Raw genomic sequence first — 19744 nt, 5'->3', positions numbered from 1 at the left:
CCCCAATTTGGCCTTTGTCAAGTGATTTCATCACAGGTCCTTCATCCCTGTGCACTGAATGAGGGATTACGGGCGGACTACATCCCCCACAAACCCCCGCAGCCTCAGTTGCTATGGATACAGCAGTACTCAGTCTGGCAAATTAGAGCTGGTTGTGAGACAGCTAGACACCTGTGTGGAGACTCCAATAAATGACACCTCACAAATGTACACATCCAAAGCTGACAGTGCATAATTGACCAACAACATTGAAGTGTAGTCCTTCACCACTACTGTGTTCCCCCGAAAATAAGCCCTAGCTACACTAAATTTAAAAGAAAAAGCAATACTTACCTAGCAGGTGCTTTTTTCTGTCCCTCACGCCACTCTGCAGAGTTCCAGCAGCTTGCTTGCCATCCTTAGCAGCTGATAGAACATCTCTTCCTGGTAACGGAGTTCGTAAACCCTGCCTCCAGAAAGCGATGGCTCTGATTGGTTCTCGAGCGCCGCGACTGAGCCAATCAATGCAGCACTCGATGAACCAATTACAGCCATTCAATGCAATAGCTGTGATTGGTTCATTGAGTGCTGCATTGATTGATAGAGCCACGGTGCTCAAGAACCAATCAAAGCCATCGCTTCCTAGAGGCAGAGTTTACGAACCCCGTAACCAGAAAGCGATCTTCTGTCAGCAAATGCAAGCAAGCTGACGGAACTCCACATACCAGCGGGAGGGATCCAGACCATGCTAGGTAAGTAGCACACAGACAATATTTTCAATTCCACGGTAATCGTGGTATAACGCTACCACTGATTTCAATGGGAGCCTCGCAGACTTACGCTCTAACATGATTTTCGAGCACTGTCAGTTCTATTTTTTTGAGTTTAGCACACCCCATCAATTATGGGGTGTGCTCAAGTCGCTGTTGGAGGGAGAAGCGCCAGGATTGAAATTGCGGTGCTCTGCCGCTGTTATAAGACATCCCCCCAAAATAAGACCTACTGCCTCTTTTGGGTCAAAAATTAATATAAGACAAGGTCTTATTTTTGGGGAAACACAGAGAAACGTAATACTCATATTTGTATTAATCGCAAAATTCTCCTGATTATAAAAATTTAAATCTAGTATCATTAATGAAAAATGTATAATAAGATGGGACCCAAAGGCAAAATGAAAGTATGAGGTGCAGTACTCCCTAATGGTAAGAACATGTTTACAATTAGATGGGAATGCCTACCAGGGGTGTAACTATAGGGGATGCTGTTGCATGCGGGCCCAGTAGCACTAGGGGGTCCATAAGGCCTCTTTTCTCCATATAGGGAGCTCAGTACTATGAATAAAGCATTATATTTAGGGGCCCTGTTACAGATTTTGCATTGGGGCCCAGACGTTTTAAGTTACACCTCTGTGCAGCACGGTTTAGGTATGGGTACGGATACAGATGGAGTGGGGGCCCTAGCTGAACTTTTGCATCAGGGCCCCTGAGCCTTTAGTTAGGCCCCCAACTCCTACAATATGCTTTTTGAGCTCTTTCAAGGTGGGAGGGAATGCAATTGTTTTACATGTCGATTTATAGCAATTCAGAAAGTAAAGAAGTTTTCCCATTACTTAAAAGTGCTTCACAACCACTCTGAACTTCCTGGTTGCTGCTGACCAAGACTTGTGACTGCTGCAGCCAATCACTGGCTATTGAAGGTCTCATTTGTGGCCAATGATTGGCTGCAGTAGTCACATGTCCTGGTCAGCAGTAACCAGGAAGGACAGAGTGCTGTGAAGCAATTTTAAGTTGTGCAAAAACTCCTTTAATGAATTTTGATGTCCCAGTACTCAATCTGAATTGTAGACTACACAAAATCAAAGTACGGGTTTCTACTGACACCCAGTGGCAGATTGTGAGAATGCAAACATAACTTCATTGATCTGTTTCCGCATATGACCTTACCGCTGCATTTCTCTGTAATTTGCCCTGCCATTTAACAAGATCTAGATTAGATTCTGCCTAGATGTGACAACAGTAGTGACCAGTGGGATGAATATAATAAAGCAGATGCAAATGTGACAATGTACATTATAATCTGAGCACCAGCTCACACCTATTGTTCTGGCCTCTTGTACATGAGCATCATTTTCATCCAAAGTGCAATTTCAAATTCTAGTTTATGTATGTAAGTGAGTATATATACAGTTTCCACATGTTTTCTCATAGAAGTAACAATTTAGAGAATCATTTTTATGTTCGAACAATCAGTTTTCTTCAGCAATCAATAGAATATTGATTAAATTGAACATTTACATTGACATTTGCAAACAACCAGAAAAAAAGTGCACATCGATGAATAATAATAATAATAATAAACTTTATTTGTATAGCGCCAACATATTCCGCAACGCTTACATAGACAGGGGGAATACAGTAAGACAAAAGTACAAAAATTACAGAACCACGATTACATAGTATAGAGGACCCTTGTACACAAACAGTATATGGGCTCTTATAATTAGATAACAGCTGGGTGCTAGCCATAGGTCACCTCATTTATGGCTCTTCAGAAAATATCTCTAAACAGGTTTGACATTCCTCATAGCAAGTGCAGCGTCCGAGGAGCAGGCCCTCAGCCGAGGAGTCAGCGGGATAGAGATGTTAACCTTGTCACGGGGGTTTACCATCTCCTCCCTGAAGGTAGATCGGAACCCGACCACGTTACTGCTGGGGGAGATCACAGGGACAGTAACCAAAGGTTACCTGTAGTCCAATTTGTCACTCGTGACGGCAACATTCCGTCCTCTGTGGTGGATCCTGCTGATGTCAGTTCGAGGAAAATAAAGCAGTCCACGCACGAAGCATATTTTTCGAAACAGGAACTGGGAACATTTGGTTCTGCTCACTTAAACATGTACCAATGATAACAGTCCAACAATTCGTACAGTGGTGATACAGGGAGGATTCACTGGGTATTTGTTTCTCTACAGTCCCAGTTATCTTTGGCATTAACTCTCCCGGTAACTCTTTCTCTCCTGTGAATCACTCACACTTCTCTTGCTTGCTAGCGGTTCCTTTCTTTTTCTCAAGACTCATGCAGTTTCCATGCATTTCTTCCAGTCCGGGTACATTCACTTCTTCTAGAAATGGAGGCTAAGTGAAGTTTCTTTGAAAGGATAGGCCCAGGCAGGAACAACGGACCACCTCTCAGACTCTTCCATTTTTCCTACTCCTCCGGTTCTCTCACTCAGACCTGCTGACTCCTACACTGACTCTCTCTCTGGCCCGGTCAACAGCAACAGCCGCAGCAGACAACAGACTCAGCAGACTGAACGAACCTACCACATATCACATGACCATGCTTTTATACCACACCAGACAAAACGATACATTTTCCAGACATGACCCAGACATTAACTCATTCATGCCTGAAACCATCCAATACACATAAACCAAATGCACTCCACAAACAAGACACTGACAAGCAGAGCTACGAGACAGACATAGAACATTCTGGAGGGAACCTTATTAACTCTGGGCTACTACACAGGGGTAAAAGAAGTTGCATTAGGGAAGCGTAAGTGACTATGACTGCGGCCTCTTACATGGAGATAGGCGGGTGGGAAGGGAGCACTACTATGCTTTAAAGGTAGCAGTGGGCCCCTTTTCTGCCAGGCCTCTGTGCAGCTGCAGAGTTTGCACAAAATCATCCGAGTCTTAAGAAACATCCTGCTGTTTCATACATAGAGTTCTTATACCTATGTGCACCAGATTAATGAAGGACTTGCACCATGATAAATTTCTAACAAAATGTGTTAATCTGATCCTGCAGATACTGTATTACTCCCCTTTCCTCTGGCTCCTCTTAGGCCCCCCAGATGCTAGTGTATTTGGGGTCATGTGCTGTCTGTGTTAATCCACAGACAGCACACTAGGGTGGCCCATAGAGATATGACAAAAAATAAAGTGGCAGCTATATAGCAAGACACCTTCCCAATGTGTTACATGTGCTAATAGTAATGTTAAGGTAAAGTTTCAGTTTTAAATTCCAACTGCAAGATGGTGCTCAAAACACCATGTTATGTTATGAAACATGGTGCTTAAGATTTCCAATTACACGAGCTCCAGCATTAATATTAACAATTTGCTTTCGCACAACAAGCACTATACTTTAAAACATTAGGTATTGACAATGATATTTGTCCTGACAATCTACACGTTTACTATTCCGACCAAAAATACCTCCAAATATATGATTTCCCTAGATCTCTCTACTTTGGCGTGTTCCTACCATACTGAGTGGAATAAGTCCTGAAATAAAATAAATAAATATAACCTACAGGTCATGACATAATAAGTAAATATGCATAATAAGAGATGTACCTGAAAAGAAGACAATGTTCTGTGAAATTCTGAAAATTTATGGTCTCTGAGCACAGCCTTGTTGTAGACATAAGACCCTGAAACTCTGCCGCAAATAAAGGCTTGTTAAAAAGAAAAAAAGTAGAGGGTGTCTTGCTTTGTAGTTGAAAGTTGAGTTTTTTGGGCCACCCTACAGCACATGGCCCAATTCTAGCCTATGAAGCTATACGCTGCCGTTTTTTCACATGCACGGATGAAACTCATTGCATGTCTTATTCCTGTCCATATTATAGAATAGAAACAGGACATGTAAATGCATGTTAACCCTTTCCAATCCATTTATTTTATCTCATCCATTCTCCCCAGCTCCAAATAAATTGGAGCTGCGGAGAATGGATAAGAAAAAATACATTTTCCCTGCATCCTCCTGAGCTGACAGAGTTCAGGAGGGTGCAGGTGCTCACTGCACCATGGAGGGACCTGCTTACCTGTCCGGCGTCTTCCGCATTCTCCCTTCTGCCTCCCGGCTCGGCGATCATGGGACCGCTGGGTGTCACCTGACCCCAGCGGTCACATGATCGCAGGGCCGGGAGGCAGTAGGGAGAATGCGGAAGACACCGGACTGGTAAGCAGGTCCGCCCCCACGGTGCAGGCTCTCGACTCGGTGTTCATGTGACCGCTGGGGGTCAGGTAACACCGGCGGTTACATGATCGCCGGCTGGAATCTCTGTGCATTACATAGCGCTAATTGAGCACTATGTAATGTGTAAAGGAGAAGGCAGAAAGGGTTACAAACCCTTTCTGCCTTCTCCTCAGGGGTCCTTGATGAGGATCAGTGCAGGAGTGCATCTGCAGCCCATGTTTCTGATGATCGGGGGCAGATGCACTCCTGCACTGCAGTGTCAGCCCTGTCCCGACATCGGAGCTATGGAGGGAAATGATGATGTCGGGGCAGGCCCGACATTGGATTGGAAAGGGTTAATGCACTGCCTAAGCATAAATTGGACAGCCCATGGACTGTTGTCCCTGTGCTGTCCGATGTGAGTTTCGTCCAAGACTCTGGGGTGCAACTTGTGCTTACAGCTAGTGTGCACCTAGCCTTACTCAGAGGAAATACTAGTAAAAACATTGGATCTAGCACAACTTTACTGGTCAGAATCAAGACTCCTTTCAATTTATTGAGTCTTGATCTTGACCAGTAAAGTTGCACCAGATCCCATGTTTTTACCTAGTATTTTCTCTGAGAATTTCCATCACTGTCCACACCACTTTGGATGACAGAGACCCTGGGACGACACTTTACCAACTTTACCAATTCGTCATTTTAATGCACACACGGCCATTCAGGTTCACAAGCAGATCTAACCAATGGAACTTGTACCCATCCCAGGAAGATCTCGGCTCCATCCTTTTCACAACATCTCCTCTTCTTATTACCTTCTCCTGAGCCAGCACATCTGTGCTCATTGCAGATCAGTACTATCCACACCGCAGTCTCTCTCCCCGAGGACGCCCGGAGTTATTATTGTGATGATGTATCAGATTTTGTACCTACAGTCGTTAGGCCGTCAGCCATTTTGTTCTATGTACCTTGCCTTATATTCAGCAATCCATTTGCTATCCACTAGATAATCCCTGAATAGGTGGAAAGGAGCGACAGGTTTAGCAGCTTTTTCCCCAGCCTGTCAATATGTGCATGTAGGAAAAGCCTTGTCTCACCTGACTGGACAAGAGCTGTAATGTAAATAACCCCCCATTCTTTCTCTCCCACCTGTATGTGTTGGGTGGTATTAGCATGAGGATGCTGACCATGCAGGTGTTAATTACGTTTAGGGAAACCATTCTTGGAATAATTTCCTCTTCCAGACTAGACGGGGCCGAAAGAATCCATATTGGGGAAACCTTTAATAAGAACATTTGGTTGTGTGAAGCTTCCAGCGGGATATGATTTAGATTTTCAAAATCGTGTGTCCCAGCCAGACAAAACGCATCCACTCACGGTGCATTAAGTGCTCAGGAACCCTTTCAAATTACGTAACTCCATCACTGGTTGGGATTGCCCCTGTCCGTTAGGTACTCTCACGTAGCTAAAATCATAAACAGAAATATGGTGGGCATATCCTCACGATCGGAGGCTCTCCCGCCAAGATATGACCAAACCTAAATAAATATGATTCCTCAGAGCTCCTACAAGTCCAACCCTCCATTCGCTGTATGACCTCAGAAGGGGCGGAGAGGTGGTGTGTACTATGGACCCTTTCAAATGTGGGCCCCCTCAGGTCCCATTTGTCGATCCACAGAGCTATACTGCGGTATATGGACTTCCCTATGTTCTGGCTCTCCGTCGCCCAGACCCCTTTGGGCCGTGTATCCCAAAATCTGGTAACTTTCTTTTAATTTCTCCTGTTTTATTTTAAATCTGCTGAGTGTGTATTCATACTGTATTCCTTATTCTCCCATGTAACAACCTTTTTCTTTGTATATCTTTGTACATTCTGTATGTATTGCACAGCTAGACCTTTTTCTAGAGTAAAACTACAATTTATCAGTTGAAGCCTTGTCCGTATTAACAACGAACCATAATACTCCGAAGATTGTGTTAATAATTTATAGATCGGGTCCAATGCCCGTGAACATTGGTGGTGGCAGCTGTGTATGGGTATTGTAGAGCTCTGGAGTGCGTTGGAACGGATCAGGCGGTGATTTGAGCTTTCGCTTCGCATAAGTGCAGAAGCCCCGAGAAAGCCAGGTACAAATCAGCCTGAATTCTAATGACTCCACGCTCGTCCCCCTCTCCTGTGTCCGGTACGTGACAATTATTCCCAAAACCAAAAATAGACTGCACAGTCAGGACAATATGAGATGGAGGACACAGGTTAAAGTAAAGTACTGAGGGAAGGAGGAGAGCATGCCTCACAGGGAATACCCACAGAGTCTGTGCTGCAGCTTTACAAGCAGGTAAGAGAATCCATAAAAGTAAAGGCGCAATAGCGAAATCAGCTACCAACACACAATACAAATGTAAACTCTGGGGACAAGCTAAACTTAAAATAGAGTTTATTTCAATAACAAATGTGTGCATGGCCTATAACCCTTTCCAATCCACTGTCTGACGACTTCCTACATTCTGATTGAAGCTTGTACAGCTCCAATGTCAGAAGATGTCCATGAGAGTATTCTAACTGTCTATTGCCAGCCACTCCGCTGTCAGAGCCTCTCTGGCACACACACTGGCTTTAGCCAGCAGATGGCACCGCTGTATAACAGCAAAAAGAGAAAGCCTTTTAGGAAACCTTAAATCCAAAATTGGATTGGAAAGGGTTAAAGATTTAATTGAGGGTGAAAATTTGAAATAACTGTGAGGGAAGATGATGAAAATGCTTATCCATACAGTGTTATAATATTACATAGAACTGAATCATTTCTAGTTACTATTTATTTACTTTTAATATAGTGTTAGTGCAAATAAATCTACTATACAATATGCTTCTGTGGTCCAAGTCAGTTAGAAGTATATAGGCCGAGCTCGGAAATAACATCCACTACAACAAGACTGGATGGGATCAAAATGATCCATCTTTTATTGACAGGCAGCAGTTTTTGTAGAGGCACATGCCTCAATTACAATAATTCAAATGTATTATAATTCATTTATTACCATTGGTTTATAAACTAAAACACAAATATGAATATGCAGGATAAGGAATTTAACATCTAAAATGCCAAACACACACACACACGGCACAGTGGAATCACATATGATTGGCTTCTCAGAACACGGGTACAGGAAGGAAAAACAACAAAATGTTTAGTACATTTGGAAACATGCATGAGCAGCAAGAAACATGTCATCTTGACACACCGGTCAGCCTGGATGCTTCATAGCTATCAGCTGCAGCTCTGGCCTCGGCTGTTCACTCAAGGCTTTTTGAGCAACTATTTAATATCTGTAATCAGTCTCATTTTAAGGGAAAAAATGAATGTAAAATGAAAGAGGCAAACAAGGTGGCTACCTGATACAAAACGGCTACGCATAGGATAGAACATGGAGTCATATTCATTTCACTAACAGTAGTTATGTAACATACCAGGGAACAATGGGATAATGTCAAACTGAGAAGGAATAGAGAAAAACTATCACATCTAGATTCTGTAAAACCAAATGTGGACTTCTACTTTTGTCACAGCATAGATCACATACAGTCACAGTATTCAGGCACTTTCCTTAAGAGCTTAAAACACATTAAAGAGATCGAATTGCTGAAAGCTATCAGTCAGGAGAAGGGGACCAAAACATTTCCAAGGCATTACATATACCATGGAACACACCAAAGACGGTCCTCAAAAAGTGGATTAAATTTGGCACATTCCTCAAACATTGATGAGAAGACCAGAAGAAAATTGTTCCAGGGGACTGCTAAAAGACCTACAGCAACATTAAAGGGGCTGCAGGAATTTCTGACAAGTACTGGTTGTGTAGTGCCTGTGACAACCATCTCATGTATTCGTCATATGTCTGGGCTGTGGGGTAGAGGGGCAAGACAGAAGCATTTTCCAACAAAACATCCAAGCCAGTCTATGTTTTGACAAAACCTACATGAAATCTGCTAAAAGTATGTGGGAGAACATGTTGTGGTCTGATGAGACTGAGGGGGGAACGTTTTGGCATCAATTTCAAAGGGTATGTTTGGTGCAAAGCCAACACTACACATCAACAGAAGAACACCATACCCGAAGTGAAGATGGTGGAGGCAGCATTATTTGCTTTGGGGATGTTTTTCTGCTGCTGGAATTGGGGCTTTAGTCACGGTGGAGAGAATTATGAACGGTTTCAAAAATCAGTGTATTTTGGCGCAAAACCTTTAGGCCTCTGCTAAAACGTTAAAGATGAAGAGTAATTTCACCTTTCAGCAGGACAACAACCCAAAGCATACCTCCAAAACAACAAAAGAATGGCTTTGCTAGAGGAAGATCAAAGTTTTGGAATGGCCATGCCAGAGCACAGACCTGAATCCCATTACTAATCTGTGGGTTAACCTGAAGAGGGCGTTACACACCTGAGATGGCCTCGCAATCTGACAGATTCTAAGCGCTTTTGCAAGGAAGAGTGAGCAAAGATTGCCAAGTCAAGATGTCCCATTCTGATAGACACGACCAAAAAAGACTGAATGCTGTCATAAAGTCAAAGGGTGCATCCACAAAGTATTAGTTTTAGGGTGTGCATATTTGTGCAACCACATTATTTAAGGCTTGTTTTTTGTTTTTTTCACCCAAAAAGATGTCAGTTTCTTTTTCAGCGGAACTGTACAGATAACGGGTCACATCAAAGGTGCAAATAAATCTAAAACGACTCATTTTTATCTGATTTTTTTTTAACATGACAAAAACCTGGCATTTTACCAGGGAGGTGTAGACTTTTTATATCCATTGTAGAGCCAGATTTTTACATTTGTGTACAAGTTTGCATGGTTTATTGTATCATTTCATCCATGTATAGGTCTGTATGGCCATCAGTATATGTATTAAAATTTTGCAATTCCTTTTTCTCCATTTTTGCTTTTATTCTCATCTCATGCTGCTTTTTCATGTCTCTTCATGTCAATTGTAGGATCAGAATAAAAGAGAGGTCAGGTTTATCCCTTTGCTCTAGGATTCTGTTCATGAAAGGCTTGCACTGATTTTTAGTGCTTTTTGCGTTAGTCCTCCAAATTGTTCTCATTCTGAACTCTTGACTTCCAGTCCGATGTTATTTCACCAATGAGGTCTCAGCTTACATATGCTTGAAAAACAGCTTCTCATCTTGATAGAAAGAGACTGCAATAAAGTTTGAAGAGATCAGACTATGCTTTTGAAACTTCACCTGGGTGGTGGAAATCATCCTAGATGATTATAGCACCTCCAGGTGCTCGATGGCTTGTGGCCAGTTTGAGTGATCCAAGACCCCTAAATGAGAAGGACAAATACTGTACAATGCAGATCAATTTCTGGAAAATATGAATGTATTCCTCTTCCCCATGTGTGAATGATCAACTTAAAGATAACATCTTAATCCATGGGATACAAATAGACATTACAAGGCTGCAGTCATTTATCTATTAGATGCAGAACCTGTATTAGAAGGACCTGATAATTTTATTTGGTGGATTCAGTGAGAAGCAGACAATGTACTTCCATGTTGCACAGATGAAGCTGGGGATTAAACTGACAGATGTGCAATTCCACAGACTAGTGCGCAAACCAAAATGATGTTTTTATAGCAATTAGTTTTATAAAGATTATAATAGCAGATGTTAAATAATTGCCAGAAAATGTAACGTGAGTCACTCCAGCAGGACATAATGATTACATAGATGAAAACTGAGAATTTAATATGAAAGAAAACTTACGCCATAATTTGCAATGTGGTCTGTTGAAGGGAGGTTCAAATAGTTTGGTCTAAGTTTTATATTCTCTTAGGATATAGACTGGGGAAGGAGTACGAAAAATCTGACTTATTGATTGAACTATTTATTGTGATTGGCTAAAAAAGTATTGGTTCATTTCGGACCAACCTTAAGTCACATGTACATTTTCACCCGGGCTCTGGTGTCATTTCCATTGTCCAGCTACATCCTTGGAGTCGAACAACAAAAGTACCAGAACCGCCGGATCGGGCATGTTGGATCCAAGTAGTGTCGGACAAACCCCATTGATTATAATAGGTTTTTCACTGAGGCGGAGATATCAGTTATTTATTAGACAAATTCAGACAGTAGATAGATAAATAAAAAATAACCTTTATTAATATTTTAAAAAAAGAGTTTCCTAGGCCAGTGCTAAAACAAAAAACAAACATTCAATTAAGGGTGCATTCAGACGACCATATATCGGCTGGGTATTCACGCCGGCCGATATATGGCGTTTCTCTCTGCAGGGGGAGGAGGCTGGAAGAGCCGGGAGCAGTGCTCGGAGCTTCCGCCCCCTCTCTGCCTCGTCTCCACCCCTCTGCACTATTTGTAATGAGAGGAGGCAGGACAGAGAGTCGCTAAGTTCTGGGAATTAACCCCGCCCCTGTCCCATCTCTCCTCATTGAAAATAGTGCAGGGTGGTGGAGAGGGGAGAGAGTGGGCGGGAGCTCAGAGCACTGCTCCTGGCTCTTCCAGCCTCCTTCCCCTGCAGAGAGAGACGCCGTATATCGGCCACCGTGAATACCCGGCTGATATACGGTCGTTTGAATGCACCCTAAGAGTGTATCCTTAAGAGTGCATCCCCTACATCACATTTGCCCAGGCTGCGGCAATATATCTGGTCTGGGTATCTGTATAGCTCCAACACCTGGGGTTAGAGATATCACAATTGTAGCAATTCCCATACATCTAGATGGAATGTGTGTATGGAGCCATTGTGCCGGTAGCAGCTTTCGGCGTATGGTACCAGTCTGCTGATATCAGAACCTTAGCCTTTTTAGTGTTATCATGAGATGGTACGGAAGCACCCAATAATTTCACTGTCCAATGCGAAAGACAGGTATAACATGACCAAGCAAGATAATACTATGCCCAGTAATGCTGTACTATGTGGTTAAAGAGGTATATTAATGCACTGTACAGTAGCTGTCAGTTCAATGGGACAAATTTATACAATACTACCCAATAATAAATACGGCAGCATCGTTAAAAAAAATCTCTAACTGGTGTGTTTCAATACTCTGGTTTCTTTAGATTCATAGACATTAGACGCTTGATTCTGTGTGTACTATCTGTTTATTACCATGTCTATTCAATCTGTTTAGTTCATTGAACACCACATTGTGTACCCAATTTCTACTCGATATGGCATATAACTGTCTGGTTTGGCTCAACGCGTTTCTGTTGTGTTAATTCATCAGGAACCTATAACATTGAGTAGCAAACCGCTTACTCTTATATCAGGTCTCTTCTACAAGCTCTAATAAGTTCCAGCCCTAGAGCTGTACGAAATGCAGTAAATACTACTAGTGAGAGACATTCCAAGACTAGACAGAGACCCCTTGATAATCGTTCAGGGTACAAGAAACCTCTAGCTGTCTGCTTTTTAAAGATAGGACAATTCTAAACCTAGACTCTCTTGTTTCTCTTAGAGAAACCTAAGCTAATGATCAGCCCCAAATGATAGGCTATAGAAAGATTAAAAAAAATAAAACAGAAGACGAAAGAGTCCGGCGGAGCCTCCAGCCTTAATGGTAGACTGGAGACCATTGACTATAATGGGGTCTGTTCAGCTTGGTCATGCTGGTCAAAATTTTAACTTGCTGAAATAGTGCTGTTTTGTCTACCAGATCTGTGCCATAGGTTCAAACGGAGTCTCTGATACAAATTTGAATGTAGCCGTACAAGATAGTGTAAAGGGGGCTCCATAGGATAGTATAAGTTGATTACAGAAAGCATGGTAAAACTTTGCAATATGTACCATCTCTAAGTGGGTCCTATGAAAGGGGATACATATTATGTGTTCCTCCTTAAAGCTCCAGGTTTTGTTTTAAGAGACTGCATTTGTTCCAGATTCTGCTTTATTGTTCTGTTAGTTCTTTGTCCTGTCATGGTAGCTGGCAAAAAGAAAGCTAGTTTCTCAGCTGTCAGCCAACAGAAGGAAGTGCCAGTGTCAATGGAGCCTCGGGAATGGCCTGATGGTGCTGACATCGGTGTTCTGGTAATACCACACTGCTGATAGGAGGGGCAGAGAGGCACTAAAAAATAAAAAAAAAGGGTGCAAGTTGGGCAAATAACTGAGTGGGTATGGTATGGTCCATATGAGGTTCCAGGAGAATCTGTAATTAGCCTATGTAATTTTTAGGCCTGGGCTTGTCCATCAGGAAAGTTTCAGGTGGGTTGAGGCAAGTGTGGCTTGACCAACATAGAAGTGGTGGTGGGCTGACGCAAGAGTGGCTTGTCCATCATGTAAGTGTCAGTAGGCTGGAGGCCAGGAAAAGTGTGGCAAGCAGCCTGTGGAAGCGCTGTTGGGTCATCTACTGTGCTGATGAGAGGTTTCATCATGGGGTCTCCTTCCTAGGCCTGAAAAAGGTCAATGAGGAACAGGTAGGGAATCCGCAAACACAATTTTAGAGGCTGTGAGGGTTCCTGTGGTGCTATATTGGCTCAACACTATTTTGAGAGACTTCTGCGTGCCATTATATTATTGCTAATTACTTCATGGTAGACATGGCTACAGTTCAAGGAAGGGTGTTTTGCAGTTATACCCCAGTCCTTTCTTGGGGGAAGCCCACACTTGGCACTCTTTCACTGCATTCATACAAGGTGAAAACTATATCAAGAACTGACAACATAATCTGTGCTTAAAGTTCATCTAAAGAAGCAGTTTTAAATACTGCATGTAATATGAGATATGCTAGATGCCCTCAGTCCCATCTCTTTCACATGGTCTTGGACTGCTACTTTATTCTTACCTATTCAAATCATACATGCAATTTATTAATTTTGATTTGTGGGCTCCCAAGTGTCTGGGCAAAAAAACACACACCAATGCTCTAAGCCAGGGTTTCCCAAACTCCAGTCCTCACAGACCCAAACGGGTCAGGCTTTCTGGATTTCCTCAGTATTGCTAAACTGATGTAATTATTGTCGATGCCTTAGACATTACCACAGATGTTCTTACTATAGGATTGAGCTGGATCATATTTTCCTCCAGCAGGTTTCGGGGTATTCTGTAGCTTCCAAATTGTATAGTGTGCACACATCATCGACCAGATCAGACACAAGTGCCAGTCTAAGCTGGGAGTCTCTCCACAATGTGTAGAGCCTCAGGCTTTATTGTAACACATGATACCTGCCCTTTTATGGGCGTGCAACAGATTACATCAGTAACATATAGGATTCTCATTTGTCGGATCATATAGAATCCCCCACCCCTCTCCAAAGTCCACTGTGTAAGCCAGTCCTTTGTTCTATCACATGCGGTCAAAACTGAAAGTATCTCTTTGTTTGAGAAGCTGGAGAGTGGGTGAGGGGGCTTCTTCAGTATTGGAATGTGACTTAACTGTTTAAGAGGCTGCTTGTGGAACTTTTGTGCAAAGTCAACATTATACCACACACACATCTTTCACCATGCCATTGTCCAGCAATTAATATAATGAAATTATGCAGTCATTAGCCTCTAAGAGTTAAAGTCACTACAGCTGCGTAATACATCTAGTTTAGTACAAATCAATAGACATTTTACACTGACTAATTATCATGTCTATCACAGGATATCCTGAAAACATGACCTGCTGAAGGTCTATGAGGACTGGAGTTGGGAAATACTGCTCTAAGCCATTGAAATGGCCAAGTAGTAAAACAAGTTGAAAACGTGCAAATACGCAGAATAGTAGAGCATGCTGTGTGGTTTTTTTGCCCGATCGAAATGCGAAGGTCAAATACGTGTTTTAAGTGAAATTAGTTCTATTTCCTATGTATTGCGCGTGCAAAATTTTTGTGCGCAAATGCACACGCAAATACGGTCATGTGAATCCGGCCTTAATTATCAGATCAATGTAGTTGCAAATGCAGCAATACCACATGTATAGGACAAAATGTATTGTACCCCGAAATGGTGGACCAAAATAGCCTTGCACATAACTTACCTTCAAGGGGGTGTAAGAAATTAGGGTGAGGTTTCTATCATGTCAAATGGATAAAGCAGTCTTTGGCTTCTTTTATACGAGCGCATATCGGCCGGCCACTTTCACAGCCGGACGATATACGCTACGTTGTTAGTGAAAAAACTGGTGAACGGGCGCACAAATCAAACGTTTGTGAGCCCGTTCATATTGCCTGGTGAGGCCGGCGCAAATGCACCGACCTCACCAGGCCATCTTCCATTTCCCCTACCTCCCCATCGCAGGCACACCTCTATTCCTCACCGCTCGTTCTGTGCAAAGGGAGGGTGCGGGGCGGGTGCAAGCCTAAGGGCCGGTCCGCCCCGCCTCCTCCCATTGATGGCTATGGACAAGGGGCAGGGAGAGGGTGGGTGCTTAGCTCCGCCCATGTCCTGCCCCTTGTCCATAGCCATCAATGGGAGGAGGCGGGGTGGATTGGCGCTTAGCTCCACCCCCACCCATTGCAAAGAATGGCCAGGAAGGAAGAGAGGTGAGCCTGCACGGAGAAGGAGAGGAGAACAGAGGGGATCTCTCCCTCTCACCTACGGCTGCTGCCATGGGCTCCCATAGGAGCCCATGCAGAGGCCGACGTATTCCGACGCAAAACATAGTTCCGGGACTATATTTTGGGTGCGACGTAAAAACGCCCGGCGCTACATTGGCATGGCCAGGTGTTTTTACGTCTCACAAATATTCCCATGTGATCTGATGCATTGGAATCTAATGCATCATAGTACAGCGCATATCGGCCAGCCGTGAAAACGGATGACCGATATGCACTCGTGTGAAAGAAGCCTTAGGGTGCATTCACACATCGCTGATTTGCTGTAGATTTTGTTTCAGATTTGCAGCAGATTTCACCCTCTTAATTAAATTAAATTGAAGGAGTGAAATCTGCTACAGATCTACAAAAAAAAACAAACTGCAAATCCGTGACTTGCGAACACACGCTAAAAGTGGTGTTCCTACTTTGGCCAACAATGGCCAAGATGGGAACACAGCTGATAACAAGTGGGTCAGAATGAAACAGTCAAGCTTAGCTGTGCTACACTTGTTTGCTTATCTCCCATTGACTTCTCTGGGAGTTATCGAAACACAGTGCGGGGTGCTTGGCTATTTTTGTTATCCTATCACCAGATCCGGTAACATGAATCATCCGAATAAGGCTAAACTGGACTTTTGGATCTTTTAGACAGACTTCCTGCAACATGTGAGTGCTCACCATTTTTAATCATTCTTTTCTGTCTTGTTGTACATTGGACTAGATCTTTACAGGAGCGCAGCCGTATCAATATTTTCGTCACCCTGACCACCTCCAGCCACTACATTCAGGCTGGCCAGGGGTGATGGGGACCCAAACTCAAGATAGGTGCTGGACCCAGAGGTTGGACCTGCACATACCAGATTTTAATATCCCTTTTCCTAATCTTACTGTTCACATAGTCTAAGAAGAGGGGATAAAACCGATGCCTGCAATTTAAAAAAGATGTATCGCGGAAAAACAAGATTGGTCAAAAAGATTTTTCTGCAATACTAGAACAAACTTTAAAAGAAAAAACAGATTTAATATAAGACAGCAGAACTGGAATAGATTATGGTAAATGACACACCAACAGCCACAGATTAATGTTTTAAGCGACTTAATTTTATTCTCCATATGTGATAGAATGTAGCATAAATAGCAGACATGGAAGACAATCAGGACGGGTAATTACACTATTTCACACACTACAGCATAGCCAGGGCTTTCATGCTTATGTGACATTACATTATGAACTAAAATCTGTTCTATTCAGATGTGCAAATACTTCTACTCACAAGTCTGGTTTCACATGAACATAAAATGGGTGCATATTTATCCCCACATTATGGCCAAAAGTCGAGGCCTGACCATGGGTCTGATGGACAGATTTAGCAGTATCATTAGATCCCTATGTAGTTTGGGACAAGCAGAGCTTTTACAGCCATAATACCCTTGCATGAAACCACCTTAAGACCATCAAATGGTTTACTTATAAACAGTTTTGCAATGCCAATTGTTGAATGGGGTTTAAAGTGACAACTACAGTACTTCCTAAAAACAGCTTATACAAAGTGCATTACAACAGATAAAGACAATGAGCACATGAGAAGCAGAGGATAATTAATTCTAAATGTGAGTGTATTCACTGGAGTGATATTCACATGCAAAAAATATATATATTACACACTCATATTATATGTACAGAAGGTATTTTTTCTTTTTTTTTTTACAAATGGCCAAAGATAAAAATAAATACAGAAATTCTCCATACAGTGCAAGTTTGTTTCGAAACCGTACTATTTTGTCATATTTAATCTTAGACTAGATCTGGATGGAAACTTGTGTCATGCAAAGTCTTTTGGACAACTACCTATAAATACTGCCCTGGCATTGTGACTTACAAAAAATGTCACTAGCTGCAATATTTGAAGTGGAGGAAGTGCAGACAAACTAAAGGCCCATTTACACGGAGCGATCGCTCAAAAATCGCTAAAAAGCGATCGTTTGAGCTATAATTGTTGCGTCTAAATGGGCGGCCATCGTGCACTGCTAGATGATAGTTAAATACAGTCCAACCTAAAAATCTTCGTTCAGCCTTATCAGGAGTTCTCCACGGGGAGTGCTGAAAGCACTGTTTCTGTTGGAGAACAAAGGATCTGAGCGCAGATAAGAGCCCTCGGGTATTAACTGCTTTCAGCTAAAGGCTTCATTTGCACACATTAATTGCTCTTACGTAGCTGAGTAGTTACTTAATACTTTATGCAAAATCGCTCAAAGACGTCACTCAAACTGTCGTTTGAGCGATCATCGCCCCGTGTAAATGGGCCTTAGTCAGACACAAAGCCTGATGTATCAAAACTTATTTAAAGAGAAAAAGCCTATTGAGAGCTCACGTTACAGATTATAATAGGATTCAGAAAGTGTAGGCCAGGCTCTGATTAGTCATAAAGGTCAGCAAGGCCCCTTTTTCTCTGCTAAAGCTTTGTTACATAAAGCCAACTGTATCACTCAATACATTTGTATGAGCCGAGGTGTCACACGGCAGCAGTCATCATCTACCTGCAGCCTTATAAGTAGAAAATGAGGACTACACCCATTGAATGGTAGTAGGTGAGAACACACCATGACTTGATGCCTCTAAAGACTGTACTTTGAGAGCTTTATGAGAAGGTCTGTCACGGTACTTCTTATGAATAGCACATGACAGAGCCTCCAACAAAGTCTGAAGCTCAGGAATACCAACGACTTGTACTGACAGGCTTTTATTCACTTGACTTGATGATGAATTAAGGTCGTTTAGACATGCAAGAAATTCTGAAGCATCTATGTTAGAACCTGCAAAAGACAAAATTCAAAGAATTGATAACACTGCCACAGATGACAATTTAAAAACACACAGGATAGAAACCTTGGCCAGGAAATTTTTAAAACTATGTGCAAATTTTTCAAGCAATTTGCTCCAATGTAACATATAATTAAAGACTCTGAATAATTTTATGAAAAGATATTTAGTTTAATATCGGTTATCTGGAAACAAAGGCATGTAGTTGTATACCTTCACAGAAAGATAAATAAAGTTAGTTCAGCCAAACCTGTCAATTTCAGCCATACTAGATGATCATCTAATGCATATAGTGGCCATCTAACGTTCCCCCAATGGCAAATTTCGGGGAAAATAAGGAACAGGCAGTCGGATTACAACCACCACCTTATCTTATGTTCTTGGGAATACACCCCACTCTGCATTCATAACACAGGCACTCTTGGCTAAGCATGCATGTGTTTGGGGAGGTCAGGCAAGATTGCGGTCAGCCCGATTGCATTGGTAGCCCTACAATGAAGAATTTCTGTAATGCTAGTTATATAATTTTGAACCATGGTTGCTAATTTGATGCATTAATAATTATTATATCATACAGTGAAACCTCCTTAAGATCACTTTTCAAGGCAATTTTTGGATGGTTATCTTTTAGGGGGAGTGTTCTTCTCAAAGATGGCGGCCAGTATGCATAATATGTAGTGGAACTGAAAATGTGTCACAAGAAGTGTGCTCTGGACAAGGGGTTGGTCTTCTCAAAGACGTCTTTTGGAGAGGTTTCACTGCATTAAAATAAAACATTTATCTCTGTAGCTTGCAAAATGTTAGGAAAAGCAATGACCAGCATCTGAACCAAAAGCACATAGATGGATGCCTATGGAAATGGATATATAGCGGTAGGGACAGGTAACAAGATCTGTACATGGATATTTACAAGCACAAACAAGATTACCACTAGAATAAAACACCCAAAGACAGAACAGCAACGGTGAAGATACAGTACACAAGATTTACCTCTTAATAGGGCAACTACATTATTTCGCAACAAGTCCATGCTGTTTTTGATATGGCGTAGCCCTGTACTCAGGGAGCGCCGAACACTAAACGATAGGTCTTTCATCAGCAGGTCCAGGTTTAACTACAGCAATTTAGAGGGGAAAAATGTTAGTGGAATACATTGAAGAATTCCCAAGGTGTTCTAAGATAAATAAAATAGAGTCCATCTATGCTTAGCATGGCACATTAGCAAAGTACTGAATGCCAAGCTAATATGTTACAAGCATCCAAATGTATACATGTGCTTATATTATAAAACAATAGATCGTACCTTTTTAAAAGAGGCTAAGCTGTTCTGAATGAAATAAGATAATCTGTTGGAATTCTTCTTTATGTCTTCAAGAACCTAGAAAAACAGAACAAAATATCTGGATGTTCAAAGTGGGTGGAATCACCATGTTCTGTATTCAGTG

General features: G+C 42.2%; 1 protein-coding gene across 2 annotated transcripts in view; it reads right to left on the bottom strand.

Annotated features, from left to right (window-relative positions):
• Positions 1–16574: 16574 nt before the first annotated feature.
• Positions 16575–19744, bottom strand: part of KIF14 (kinesin family member 14) — a 64623-nt gene continuing 61453 nt past the window's right edge. For both annotated transcript variants that reach the window (XM_066597170.1, XM_066597171.1), the window contains exons 28-30: positions 19603–19677; positions 19290–19413; positions 16575–18292 (exon numbers count right to left, since the gene is read on the bottom strand). In XM_066597170.1, coding sequence (XP_066453267.1) covers positions 18045–18292; positions 19290–19413; positions 19603–19677 — 447 coding nt within the window. In that variant the 3' untranslated portion in view covers positions 16575–18044. The remainder of the gene's footprint in view (positions 18293–19289; positions 19414–19602; positions 19678–19744) is intronic.

Source organism: Eleutherodactylus coqui, chromosome 3, assembly GCF_035609145.1.
Source record: "Eleutherodactylus coqui strain aEleCoq1 chromosome 3, aEleCoq1.hap1, whole genome shotgun sequence".
NCBI classification, from domain to species: domain Eukaryota; kingdom Metazoa; phylum Chordata; class Amphibia; order Anura; family Eleutherodactylidae; genus Eleutherodactylus; species Eleutherodactylus coqui.
Note: the sequence above shows the minus strand (reverse complement) of the source record. Positions and strands in the feature narration are given on the sequence as shown.